Here is a 13,468-nt window from a genome sequence, read left to right on the forward strand (position 1 = left end):
CTGAAGGGCAATTTTGTCAACCTCAAATATCGTGGTGGCGAAACATTACCCAAGTCTGTCTATGGAGGAGGATGGTCGTAAATGTTGCAAAATATGGAATATGCATTACATTTTCAAACATTTGTCCTAACCGACAAATTTTAAGGATTTTATGTATTGAAGTCTGGCTATGGCCACAACAGATTTTAATAACCACATAACCCCTCCGGAGTGGAGTCGAGATGTTATTCAGTTAAAACAGTGGGATCATTCTGTCACAGACAGAGATGTCTGGATGAAAGTAATCGAAATTGGAGGACAGTGTCAATTAATGTCCTCATTACACATGATTCAGTCAAAATAATACATTTATATTTTAGGCTACTTATTTATCTGTCATAATTGGAAGTCAATTAAACGACGTGAATTAAATTAGTGTGTCCTATAAGACATTGGATGTATACTACTGTAACGTGGAAATCAAGACACTCCAGTTGGGATTTCTGGAGTTTAGATTTTTTTACAGCCCCTCGGAGCAAGCTAGAAGCTCGTTCCGAGGTTGCGTTTCGAGACAGACACGCTGACGCTGCGATTCACTAGCCCCATAACACACACACTCGTATAGGCTACTCCTGTCCAGCGTGAGCTCACAGTTTTTCTATCTTTCGCTTGAAAATCTGAGTGTCCGTGAGAAACTGTCCTGTTGGTTCACACACTTAGTGCAGAATATTACAGTTCTGACTGTTTGACACTTTTTTTTGGTGTGCAAGAATCTCTTCTTTATCCAATGGGTCCCGGGATAGTTATATTTTTCTCTCTGTTCGGAGTTCTCAACGGACAAGGTCAGTTACCTTTTTGCTTCAGGATAGTAGCCTACTGTCTCAAGATTGAATTCTTCCCATGAGAATCAATCCATGCCCATGCGTGATGTACTGCATACGGTAGACTACCCCTATAAGTGCACACAGGCATGTTAGATATTTCAAACGTATCACCTTAAGTAGGCTACTGCATTATCACTGTATGGGCAGAGATGAGGTCGGGTAGCGCTGGAGTTAACCAAAGTTCCCATAAAGTGTTACATGTGATTTCGTGAACACTTTATGCCAGTTATATTACAGTAGTAATGTGTAACCTACTGTATTACATGCTGTCAGTGTGTGTCATTAGATTTTTGGTTTGCTTTGATTTGTGAGTGTGTGTATGTGTGTCTTGTTGCCAGTAAAACATCTACCCATGATTACCAGTTTAAAGTAAGATTTCAACATTCCCAACTTGTCCTAAATTGATTTGACTGGAATGAAATGCATTTTGCGTCTTGTAAAATATGGACTAATTTCACTGGTAGAAATGTGTCAGACTACTGGAAATTATTTTCCATCTGAAACAGTAACAAGGTTTTAAAGTTTAGAGTACAGAGATGTGCTCAAAATGATTGCTGCTCAGCCAGCCAACCAGATACAGGTCAGGTCTCTCCTTAAAGCTCAAACACACCAGTAGGATTGTCAAACATTTGCCTGCCGACAGTCCTTAGCTCTTCTGAACAGAGTGTCAGCAGTCAATCTCTTTAGTGTTCACACACCAAAGGTCTTGGAAGTCGTCAACCACTCAGCCTTGTTAATATACTCCAAACCAGAAGGTGGCAGTAGCGTTGTTTGGCAATGCATATCAGTGCGTATTGCTTATGGTGTAGATTCCAAGCTATCTGCACTAATGTTGCTATTTTGTAGAAATCCCTTGTTGATACTAGCCAGATGGCCACAGCTAGATAACTACCTAGCAAAATGACAAAGAAACCATTTAATTCACTCTCCATAATCCCATACTGCCAGTGCCAGCCCATAGCCAAATGTTTAGCTAGCTAGCTAACATTATCATATTCGCTAGCTAGCTAGCTAGCTAAGGACACTGCATTTACATTTTACATTTACGTCATTTAGCAGACGCTCTTATCCAGAGCGACTTACAAATTGGTGCATTCACCTTATAGCCAGTGGGATAACCACTTTACTATATGTTTTTTTTTTTCGTTTTTTTTTCTTTGGGGTGGGGTAAGGGTGGTAGAAGGATGACTTTATCCTATCCCAGGTATTCCTTAAAGAGGTGGGGTTTCAAGTGTCTCCGGAAGGTGGTGAGTGACTCCGCTGTCCTGGCGTCGTAGGCAGGGGGGCCAGCAGGCCAGAGTTGGATGAACGCAATGCCCTCGTTTGGGTGTAGGGACTGATGAGAGCCTGAAGGTACGGAGGTGCCGTTCCCCTCACAGCTCCGTAGGCAAGCACCATGGTCTTGTAGCAGATACGAGCTTCAACTGGAAGCCAGTGGAGTGTGCGGAGGAGCGGGGTGACGTGAGAGAACTTGGGAAGGTTGAACACCAGATGGGCTGCGGCTTTCTGGATGAGTTGTAGGGGTTTAATGACACAGGCAGGGAGCCCAGCCAACAGCGAGTTGCAGTAATCCAGACGGGAGATGACAAGTGCCTGGATTAGGACCTGTGCCGCTTCCTGTGTAAGGCAGGGTCGTACTCTCCGAATGTTGTAGAGCATGAACCTACAGGATCGGGTCACCGCCTTGATGTTAGCGGAGAACGACAGGGTGTTGTCCAGGGTCACACCAAGGCTCTTTGCACTCTGGGAGGAGGACACAACAGAGTTGTCAACCGTGATGGCGAGATCATGGGATGGGCAGTCCTTCCCCGGGAGGAAGAGCAGCTCCGTCTTGCCGAGGTTCAGCTTGAGGTGGTGATCCGTCATCCACACTGATATGTCTGCCAGACATGCAGAGATGCGATTCGCCACCTGGTTATCAGAAGGGGGAAAGGAGAAGATTAGTTGTGTGTCGTCTGCGTAGCACTAACTCGGCAGCTAACACAGGCAGCTGTTTCATGGAAACTACTTCAAACTAGCTAATCCATTGTGATTTAATTATCATGTCAATACTAGCTACAGTGGTTAGCTAGCTTGGAGGCAGTATTTAGTGTTGTGTGCATTGTGTCTGTGCACTTAGCTCGCTACCTTCCCATAGCCTACATTGCATATGAAGTCTGACTGGCTCATCCGTGGATGTACGAACAAAATGCCCTCTTTTTTCCTTTTTTGTTGTTGTTGGCTCCCCCACGTGGGGGTTTATGCTCTCTGATCGGCTCAAAGTCAAGTTGTTGGCCACCGATGAGCATTGCGATTCTACAAGTAGAATAGATAGGTTCGGCACTCCGGGCCGGCACACAGCAGGTACCGCTTTTGTTCTAGCAAGAGAAGGAACGGCCTCCCACAATGATAAGTACCTATTGGAAGTGAGATTCTCGGTGTGTTTCACGCTTTACACTATGAGGGTGTATACATTGAGTCTGGAGGCGCTGAGGTAGTAACCACTGAGCGGTGGCTGGTCTGGAGGGGGAGGAGTCCTGATTTACACCTTTAAGGGCCCATCCATGGGTCACAGAGGCGTGGGACGACCTATATACCCCAGAACAGGGTCCCCTGGACACACATGGGGCCACTTTCACAGTCTGCGGGGCTCCTGTCGGTGGTGTGCTTAGGAATTCTGGCCCTAGGACAGAATTTGACATCACCCCACCTCCATTGACTTCAATGTAATTGGGCCCAAGGAAAGAATTTGACATCACCCCTCCTGCATTGAATTCAATGTTATTGGGCATGTCGCACAGGGGCCATACCCCCCCAACAACTATCAGCGCTCCTTTTTTCAGCTTCCATGCTACACGGGAGAGGGTCAAGGGTCAGGGTGAGGTATCACTCCATTAGGTATGGGTCGGGGTGGACTGACTGAAGATCTGAAGATGGTCCCATAGGATCAGGTTATAAACCGTCCATGTACATTAATCACTTATTCACACATTTGTTTCAACTCAACCTCAGTCAGCTAAATACGTACCTGCAAATCGAATGTTATAATATAGGCAACAAATGCATTGCTACAGGCTATTCAGACCGTTAGTCAAATTAGAAATAATCACATTTTTAAGCACTTACAGTATAAGGTAATTTGATGACAATAGGGTAAACTGACTGAAATGTGTTAGATAAAGGATGTGACCCATGGAAGTGGACTGTGCTGCTGCGATGTCTGGGTCTGTCTCTGAGAGGCCTTTGCTGTGGGCTGAGGGACTAGAGCTCCACTGGGCTCATTAAGCAGTGTTTACATGAGGAGTCTAGACATGGGCCAGCCATGTTCTCTCTTTCTCTCTCTCTCTCTCTCTCTCTCTCTCTCTCTCTCTCTCTCTCTCTCTCTCTCTCTCTCTCTCTCTCTCTCTCTCTCTCTCTCTCCATTAAATTCAATGGGGCTCTATTTGCATGGGAAACATATGTATACATTGCCAAAGCAATGAACAATAACAATAAGCAAAAGTGAGAAGAAATACATTTAACATCAACAAAAAACTATTAGAAATTAACAGTAAACATTTCACTCAAAAATGTTTCAAAAAGATAAAGACATTTGAAGTGTTATATTATCAGCTACAGTGCATTTGGAAAGTATTCAGAGCCCTTGACTTTTTCCACATCTTGTTACGTTACAGCCTTATTCTAAAATTGATTAAATTGTTTTTTCACTCATCAATTGACACACAATACCCCATAATGACAAAGTACAACAGGTTTTTAGAAATTTTAGCAAAGTTATTAAAAACAAAAAACGGAAATATCACATGCAGACCCTTTACTCAGTACTTTGCTAAAGCACCTTTGGCAGCAATTACAGCCTCGAGTCTTCGTGGGTATGACGCTACAAGCTTGGCACACCTGTATTTGGGGAGTTTCTCCCATTCTTCTCTGCAGATCCTCTCAAGCTGTCAGGTTGGATGGGGAGCGTCGCTGCACAGCTATTTTCAGGTCTCTCCAGAGATGTTAGATCGGGTTCAAGTCCGGGCTCTGGCTGGGCCACTCAAGGACATTCAGAGACTTGTCCCGAAGCCACTCCTGCGTTGTCTTGACTGTGTGCTTAGGGTCGTTGTCCTGTTGGAAGGTGAACCTTCGCCCCAGTCTGAGTTCCTGAGCGCTCTGGAGCAGGTTTTCATCAAGGATCTCTCTGTACTTTGCTCCGTTCATCTTTCCCTCGATCCTGACTAGTCTCCTAGTCCCTGCCGCTGAAAAACATCCCCACAGCATGATGCTGCCACCACCACGCTTCACCTTAGGGATGGTGCCAGGTTTCCTCCAGACATGATGCTTGTCATTCAGGCCAAAGAGTTCAATCTTGGTTTCATCAGACCATTGAATCTTGTTTCTCATGGTCTGAGAGTCCTTTAGGTGCCTTTTGGCAAACTCCAAGCGGGCTGTCATGTGCCTTTTACTGAGGATTGGCTTCTGTCTGGCCACTCTACCATTAAGACCTGATTGGTGGAGTGCTGCAGAGATAGTTGTTCTTCTGTAAGGTTCTCCCATCTCCACAGAGGAACTCTGGAGCTCTGACCATCGTGTTCTTGGTCACCTCCCTGACCAAGGCCCTTCTCCACCGATTGCTCAGTTTGGCCGGGCGGCCAGCTCTAGGAAGAGTTTTTGTGGTTCCAAACTTCTTCCATTTAAGAATGATGGAGGCCACTGTGTTCTTGTGGACCTTTAATGCTGCAGACATGTTTTTGGACCCTTCCCCAGATCTGTGCCTCAACACAACCCTGTCTAGAAGCTCTACGGACAATTCCTTCGACCTCATGGCTTGGTTTTGCTCTGACATGCACTGTCAACTGTGGGACCTTATATAGACAGGTGATCAATGGAAACCTGATGTACCTGAGCTCAATTTTGAGTCTCATAGCAAAGGGTCTGAATTCTAATGTAAATAAGGTATTTCTGTTTTTTATTTTTAATACATTTGCTAAAATTTCAACAAAAAAACTGTTTTCGCTTTGTCATTATGGGTTATTGTGTGTAGATTGATGAGAAAAAATACATATTTAATGTAGTACGAATAGTGAGGGAAGATAAATAAACATATATGTATTGCCGGTATTTACTGTATAATGTTGTTTGTGCACCACTGGTGATCTGTGGGAAATATGTGTTTCTAATGTGGTCATACTTTTGGCAGGAGGTTAGGAAGTGCAGCTCAGTTTCTACCTCATTTTGTGGACAGTGGGCACATATCCTGTCTTCTCTAGAGAGCCAGGTCTGCCTATGGTCAAGGAATATCTTAATTTTGGGTCAGTCACAGTGGTGAGGTATTCTGCCACTGTGTACTCTCTGTTTAGGGCCAGATAGCATTCCAATTTGCTCAGTTTTTTTGTTAATTCTGTGTGAAATCTTTTTGCTTTCTCATAATTTGGTTGGTTGTAATTGTGTTGCTGTCCTGGGGCTCTGTGGGGTCTGTTTTTGTGAACAGAGCCCCAGAACCAGCTGGCTGAGGGGACTCTTCTCTAGGTTCATCTCTCTGTAGGTGAGGGCTTCCTGGGGGAATGTGTGGGCATCGCTTCCTTTTAAGTGGTTGAAAAATTAAACACATTTTTCTGGATTTTGATAACTAGCGCGTATAGTCCTAATTCTGCTCTGCATGCATTTTTTTAGGTTTTGTGTTGTATACAAAGTATTTTTTTGCAGAATTCTGCATGCAGAATCTCAATTGGGTGTTTGTCCCATTTTGTGAATTCTTGGTTGGTGAGTGGACCCCAGACCTCACAACCATAGAGGACAATGGGTTCTATAACTGGGTTCAATCTCTCTCTCTCTCTCTCTCTCTCTCTCTCTCTCTCTCTCTCTCTCTCTCTCTCTCTCTCTCTCTCTCTCTCTCTCTCTCTCTCTCAAATCAATTCAATTCAATTTAAGGGCTTTATTGGCATGGGAAACATATGTTTACATTGCCAAAGCAAGTGAAATAGATAATAAACATAAGTGAAATTAACAATAAAAAATGTACAGTAAACATTACACTCACAAAAGTTCCAAAATAATAAAGACATTTCAAATGTCATATTATGTCTATATACAGTGTTATAACGATGTGCAAATAGTTAAAGTACAAAAAGGAAAATAAATAAACATGTAGGATGTAGGTTGTATTTACAAACTCTCTCTCTCTCTCTCTCTCTCTCTCTCTCTCTCTCTCTCTCTCTCTCTCTCTCTCTCTCTCTCTCTCTCTCTCTCTCTCTCTCTCTCTCTCTCTCTCTCTCTCTCTCTCTCTCTCTCTCTCTCTCTCCCTCTCGCTCTCTCTATGTCTCTGTCTCTCTCTCTCTGTCTCTCTGCCCAGACAGGAGTCAGGACAGCCCTCACAACCAGCAACATGTTCCAAGATGGTAAACTGTCCTTTCTGCAGACATACAATGCATCACACGGACAGGCAGGCGGGTAGACTTTTAGGTCTTCTGCTCTGCAACCGCTGCATTTGCCTCGTTTGATTAAATAACAGAGGCTAGATTTAAGACATACTGCTCTTTCAATTAGTTGGGGAAGGGGGCGGACTGCGGTGTCTGAGGAATGGTCCTGCCATGCACAATGGGTGTGGATTAGTTAGAGAGAGAGAGAGAGAGAGAGAGAGAGAGAGAGAGAGAGAGAGAGAGAGAGAGAGAGAGAGAGAGAGAGAGAGAGAGAGAGAGAGAGAGAGAGAGAGAGAGAGAGAGAGAGAGAGAGAGAGAGAGAGAGAGAGAGAGAGAGAGAGAGAGAGAGAAGAGAGAGAGAGAGAGAGAGAGAGAGAGAGAGAGAGAGAGAGAGAGAGAGAGAGAGAGAGAGAGAGAGAGAGAGAGAGAGAGAGCACACCAGAACACACCAGGGAGTGAGTCATGTGACCACCTCTTTCCGTCAGTTGAGACTGAAAGTGAGACATTGTATGACATTCTCATTCTATGCCTCCTCTGAGCTTGGAAGGGAACATTATAGAGATTTGTGCTCTGGGGGTTTGTCTGATATTTCTAAAGACATACTGAGGCTTCCAGATTCTAGGGTGTTTTGGCAAGGAGATGTCAGTTAATGGCAGTGGTAATGGTCAAGAAATAGAAAAGGCCAAAATGGCCTGGGGGGCAGCCAAGCAAGGATAATTGTTCACCACAGGAGGTGTTAACCATTCCGACCATTCCCTGCTCTTCCAGCAAATGTATTTTCTTTACTTTTTTACGTGCGTAACTGTTCTCTCTCTGAGCAACACTTTTGCCACTCTCCAAGAGCATCCTGGTGTTGGTTTCTTCCCTCAGATGAAAGCAGAGATAGACCTTATCACTGTTGAAGAGAGTGGCTCTAGTCAGACTGAGGCCCAATGAAGGGTGGTTATGGGGCCTGTTAAAATGCCCTCTCATCTCCCCCTGTTGCTAAGAGCTTTATTACTCAGTTCACGGGGGACAAGGAGTTCGACTGTTGCAGTTGTTATTCTGGCTGGCCACAACAGGCTTGTTCAGTGAGTCAGCAAAATAGTGTTTCTTGGCTTGGTAATGCATCTATTAGACAACCTATTATGTTGTTGTTTGATGATACACTCTGCTGTTGATTTGCAATCAGAATGACTTTAACTTTCAAGAAAAGTTTATCTGTTAATGTTAATTTTAATGTTCACAGTTCTATGATTTGCTTTGGATAAATTATCATATTATTTTTATATTCAGTTAATTTCTTCACACCTTTGGCCCCTGCCTACAGTTACCATATTCAAGGATATACAGTGTATTCCTGAAAGTATTCAGACCCCTTGACTTTTTCCACATTTTGTTACATTACAGCCTTATTCTAAAATTGATTAAATAATTTTTTTCCCCTCATCAATCTACACACAATAACCCACAAAGACAAAGCAAAAACTATTTTTAGATTTATTTGCTAAAACCCCCAGAAATATCAAATTTCCATAAGTATTCAGACCCTTTACTCAGTACTTTGTTTGTTGAAGCATTTTTGGCAGTGATTACAGCCTTGAGTCGTCTTGGGTATGACGCTACAAGCTTGGCACACCTGTATTTGGGGAGTTTCTCCCATTATTTTCTGCAGATCCTCAAAAGCTCTGTCAGGTTGGATGGGGAGCGACTCTAGGAAGAGTGTTGGCGGTTCCAAACTTCTATACAGTAAATAGTTCAATCTTGGTTTCATCAGACCAGAGAATCTTGTTTCTCATGCTCTGATCGTCCTTTGGGTGCCTTTTGGCAAACTCCAAGTGGGTTGTCATGTGCTTTTTACTGAGGAGTGGGTTCCGTCTGGCCACTCTACCATAAAGGCCTGATTGGTGGAGTGCTGCAGAGATGGTTGTCCTTCTGGAAGATTCTCCCATCTCCACAGAGGAACTCTGGAGCTCTGTCAGAGTGACCATCGGGTTCTTGGCCACCTCCCTGACCAAGGCCCTTCTCCCCCGATTGCTCAGTTTGGCCCAGGCGGCCAGCTCTAGGAAGAGTCTTGGTAGTTCCAAACTTCTTCCATTTAAGATTGATGGAGGCCACTGTGTTCTTGGGGACCTTCAATGCTGCAGAAATGTTTTTTACCCTTCCCCGGATCTGCCTCGACACAATCCTGTCTCGGAGCTCTACGGACAATTCCTTCGACCTCATGGCTTGGTTTTTGCTCTGCCATGCCCTGTCAACTGTGTGACCTTATATAGACAGGTGTGTGCCTTTCCAAATCATGTCCAATCAATAGAATTTACCACAGGTGGACTCCAATGAAGTTGTAGAAACATCTCAAGCATAATCCATGGAAACAGGATGCACGTGAGCTACATTTCGAGTCTCATAGCAAAGGGTCTGAAAAGTATGAATTTAATCAATTTTAGAATAAGGCTGTAATGTAACAAAATGTGGAAAAAGTAAAGGGGTCTGAATACTTTCCGAATGCACTGTAAACCAAGTTCCCTCCTCTGGCAGAAATAATTGGAACAAAAAAAAAACTTTATGGAACTATAAATTGAAGATGACACCTCCAGACACTTGTCCTAGTTTTCGACTAGGCTGAGAATCAACAACAGGGTTATTAGATGTACATATATGATTTTACTGTGAGTGTTCTATAATAATAATATATGCCATTTAGCAGACGCTTTTATCCAAAGCAACTTACAGTCACGCATGCATAAATGTTTATGTATGGGTGGTCCTGGAAAGCAGACCGAGCGCCACAGAGTTGGTCCAACTCCAGTCCTAGCCTCTTATTTCTACACAACATATCCATCATTCAGTATCGCTGGCAAAATGCTTGCAGGCATTTAGAAACATTCCAAACAGCTTTGAATGAGTTTTTCAATCACTTGGAAGACAAATTGTTAGTAGTGTGAAAGTGTGAGTGGTATTGGGTAACAACAATATACTTTTGTTTTGGTAAGATTTTGCACATTTTGTAAACATACTTTGCATAATCATTCTAAACATGTCAATCATTATGTATTATTCACCCAACAGAATAGACTCCATTGTATGCAAAACATGGCTTGAAACCTCTATTTATTTTGTTCTAACAATTTAGTTTCTAATTAATGTTAGAGTGTTTCTTATCCCTTGGCGTTGACTGTCACCTTATGTAACATAGAAGGTGGTTCTGTGCATTATGAGTAACCTGAGCCCTGAAGTCTAGCGTTAGCTCTCGGAGCTAATGCCTGGGCTTTAGCTCAGCAGGCTAACACCCTTATCATGGGAGATTTTATGCAGATGTGAACAGTTCTCATGGGTCTCTAACTGTTTTAGAGGAGGGATGTCACACTCCATTTGGGGTCTCTAGATGTCCCACACCGACACTGTAGGAATCTCTTCATTAGGCCAAGCCACAGCATAAGCATAAGTATAACACACACTGTTTGTTTGTGGTTTTGTCCATCCACAGGTGGAAAACAGATCTCAATAGATGAGTGCTGTAAGGATGGTCGGGTTCGGGGCATTGATAACCAGGACTGCACAGTCATCCCTCTCATCTCTGAGTCCACCACATGCAGGTGAGTGGGGCCTTACTACAGTACTTAATGTACTCTCTGACTGTACAGCCTTATTTCTATGGTCTTACCTCTGTGCCCATAGGGGGAACTGCTTACCTCAGTATTAGTCCCATGGGGTTAACTGTAAGCTGTATAGACTATGGGGCAATATGTGTGGTGGTAGGCCATAGTGTGTGATGACTTTACCTTACGTCCGGTCATAAATCCCCAGCCACATTCTTGACTTGACGTGAGAGCAGGAGACATTACACTAGTATTAATGACAGTGTAATAACAGCTCTGGTAGTAATAGTAGAAGGTGTCCTGCCACAGGTTCAAGGCCAATAATGAGGAGATATGTTGCTCAATCTGCTCTCTGATGGCAAATGTATTGACCTTGGCTACCCAAGTGATCCAGAATTAGGTTTTTGGTTGAGTGCGGGATTGGGTATAGGGTTTAGAGAGAGGGGGTATTGTCAAATCCAGGAAATACCACTAAGGTGAAACTATAGAGAGGACTGGAGAGGACTGGAGAGGACTGGAGAGGGGGAAGAACAGGAAATTGGATCATTTCAGACACCAAAAAAAAAGACAAGAAGAGAAAAGAAAGACAGGAGCACTGCTGTGCCCTTAAAAGGTTCTGCGGAGGTGACGTGAGTGCAGTTGTCGTGGGGAGAGATCTAGTTTAAATGGAAAGAGATAATTTCTGGTAAGAGGGTTGATAAAGACATATGCTTGTTGGTAGCGGAGTGGAGTGGAGAGGGGATCTAAGTACTGTACTGTACTCAATCTCGTAAAACAGACAATGGGTTTCACTCCCTCCCTTTAGACAGACAGACAGAAACGGGCAGACAGACAGACACAAGCACCCCTTAACTTATTGTACTTCCTCAGAGTAGCAGACCATTGGAGGTAAAGCACAGCAACCCAAGTCTCAGTTGATGATATGATAAAGCTTGACTGTGTACAGTAAAGAGGTGTACTGCCTGCTCTCACTCTCATTTTAGATCAGATTATTTACAGCAGACTCATACAGCTCTTTCTCTACCTCCGTTTTCTCCTTTGAAGTCTTACAGTACGGTAACCATTTCTGGTTTTACTGTAAAAAGATTAATGAAGCCACTCCAGCTGGAGAGACAGGTCAGGTAGGTGGATATCACTGGTCATCCAGCTGTGTCAGGAAGTTCTCTCAGGCTTCCTAAATAATCTGGTCCAGACTCAGAGAGGGATGTAATTCCAGTAATGTTGTCCAGGAAATAGGGTTACAAAATCCAAGCAGGATTTCTGGAAAACCTGGGAATTTTGGGAAGGTTAACGGAATTTTGCAACTCTATCTAGGAAGTGTTGCAGCCCTGCAGCCCTCTGTGTCCGTCAGGGGAGGGTTAAAATAGTGACTGTAAATAAGGGATTCTTAAGTTAGTTTCACTGTACCCATAACAGTTAGTTTGGTAAGCCAAATGGAGGCAGTGGTGCATTGACCCAACTCTGATAAAGTGAAGATTATAAACAAAGTTTTAATCCACCTTGAGTTTACACAGGGCCTTCCTTCTTCACTCAACCCACTTACAGCAGCTGTACCAATCAGGACTATGAGCACATCCCTATTAGGCATGCCCGTGGCTCTTTTTAATAGGAAGCACATTGAGACAGCGCTCTATTCCACTAAGGAGCCTAGTGATAGAGTTAAGAACAACTGTATTCCCTGTGTCTTTCCTGTTCCTGTCTGACAGGATAGTGCAGGAGCAGTGCTGCACGGCAGTTCTGGAGGACACTATCTGCACCAATGGCATCAACATGGCCAAAGACCAGGGGGCCTGCGACACACAGTTCACTGGAAGCACCTGCGAGACCAAGACTGCCAAGGTGTGTGTGTGTGTGTGTGTCTGTGAGATTGTGTGTGAGAGACTGTGTGTGTGTGTGCATATGTGCATACATAGCCAAATACTTGTGTTTACATGCATGTGTATGTGTGTGTATAAAAAGTGTGTCGGGAAGTAATCATTGTCTGCTTCAAGAACCTCATGCTGATCATCGTACATCACTACACTGGACGTGCAATTTCTGCAGGAGAGTGAATGAGATTGAATGTCGGTGTGTGTGTGCGTGTGTGTGTGTGCATGCGTCCGTGTGTGTGTGTGCCTGGTGAGCAGGATGAATGAAACATGTCACTCTGGGCAGGAGTGAGGAATGGAGCTTGTTGCTGTCAGGTAGATGATCAATTCACCTCAGATACTCTCTGCCAATGTGGGCTCTCTATACCTGGCTGTCCTCTTCCTCAGGATCCTACACTACACTGTATGCCCCCATCCAGCTGCACACCATGGTATCAGTCAAGGCCCTTGAAGAGCTTTGCCAAGTGAGCCACAGTACATTTGCCCAGGAGAATGAGGTCGTTGTTAGTGCAGCCAGCAACATGTCTTTACTTGATCCACCCATGAATTGCAGGTGTCGGGTGATTGCATTGAGGTGTGCTGCATTTGATGAATGGGAGAAAGGAGGTACAAAATGAGTTTAGAATGGGGGAAGAACAATAGTATACCATGGTCATTTTTAAGCTCCCCCTAAAATCTCTCAGTACACTACCAGACTCCCACTTTTTTTTTTTTTTGCGTTTAGCAGATGCTCTTATCCAGAGTGACTTACAGGAGCAATTACGGGGTTAAGTGCCTTG

General features: G+C 44.0%; 1 protein-coding gene across 3 annotated transcripts in view; it reads left to right on the forward strand.

Moving 5' to 3' along the window:
• Positions 1 to 571: 571 nt before the first annotated feature.
• LOC121531723 (fibulin-1) overlaps positions 572 to 13,468 on the forward strand; it is a 62,209-nt gene continuing 49,312 nt past the window's right edge. Inside the window, exons 1-4 of one of the 3 annotated variants that reach the window (XM_041837125.1) lie at positions 572 to 821; positions 7,181 to 7,222; positions 10,710 to 10,818; positions 12,528 to 12,660. In XM_041837125.1, the coding sequence (XP_041693059.1) occupies positions 767 to 821; positions 7,181 to 7,222; positions 10,710 to 10,818; positions 12,528 to 12,660 (339 nt within the window). In that variant the 5' untranslated portion in view covers positions 572 to 766. Of the gene's footprint in view, positions 822 to 7,176; positions 7,223 to 10,709; positions 10,819 to 12,527; positions 12,661 to 13,468 lie in introns of all 3 variants that reach the window. The other 2 variants (XM_041837127.2, XM_041837126.1) reach the window with 2 other exon arrangements.

Source organism: Coregonus clupeaformis, chromosome 19 (genome assembly GCF_020615455.1).
Source record: "Coregonus clupeaformis isolate EN_2021a chromosome 19, ASM2061545v1, whole genome shotgun sequence".
Taxonomy (NCBI): domain Eukaryota; kingdom Metazoa; phylum Chordata; class Actinopteri; order Salmoniformes; family Salmonidae; genus Coregonus; species Coregonus clupeaformis.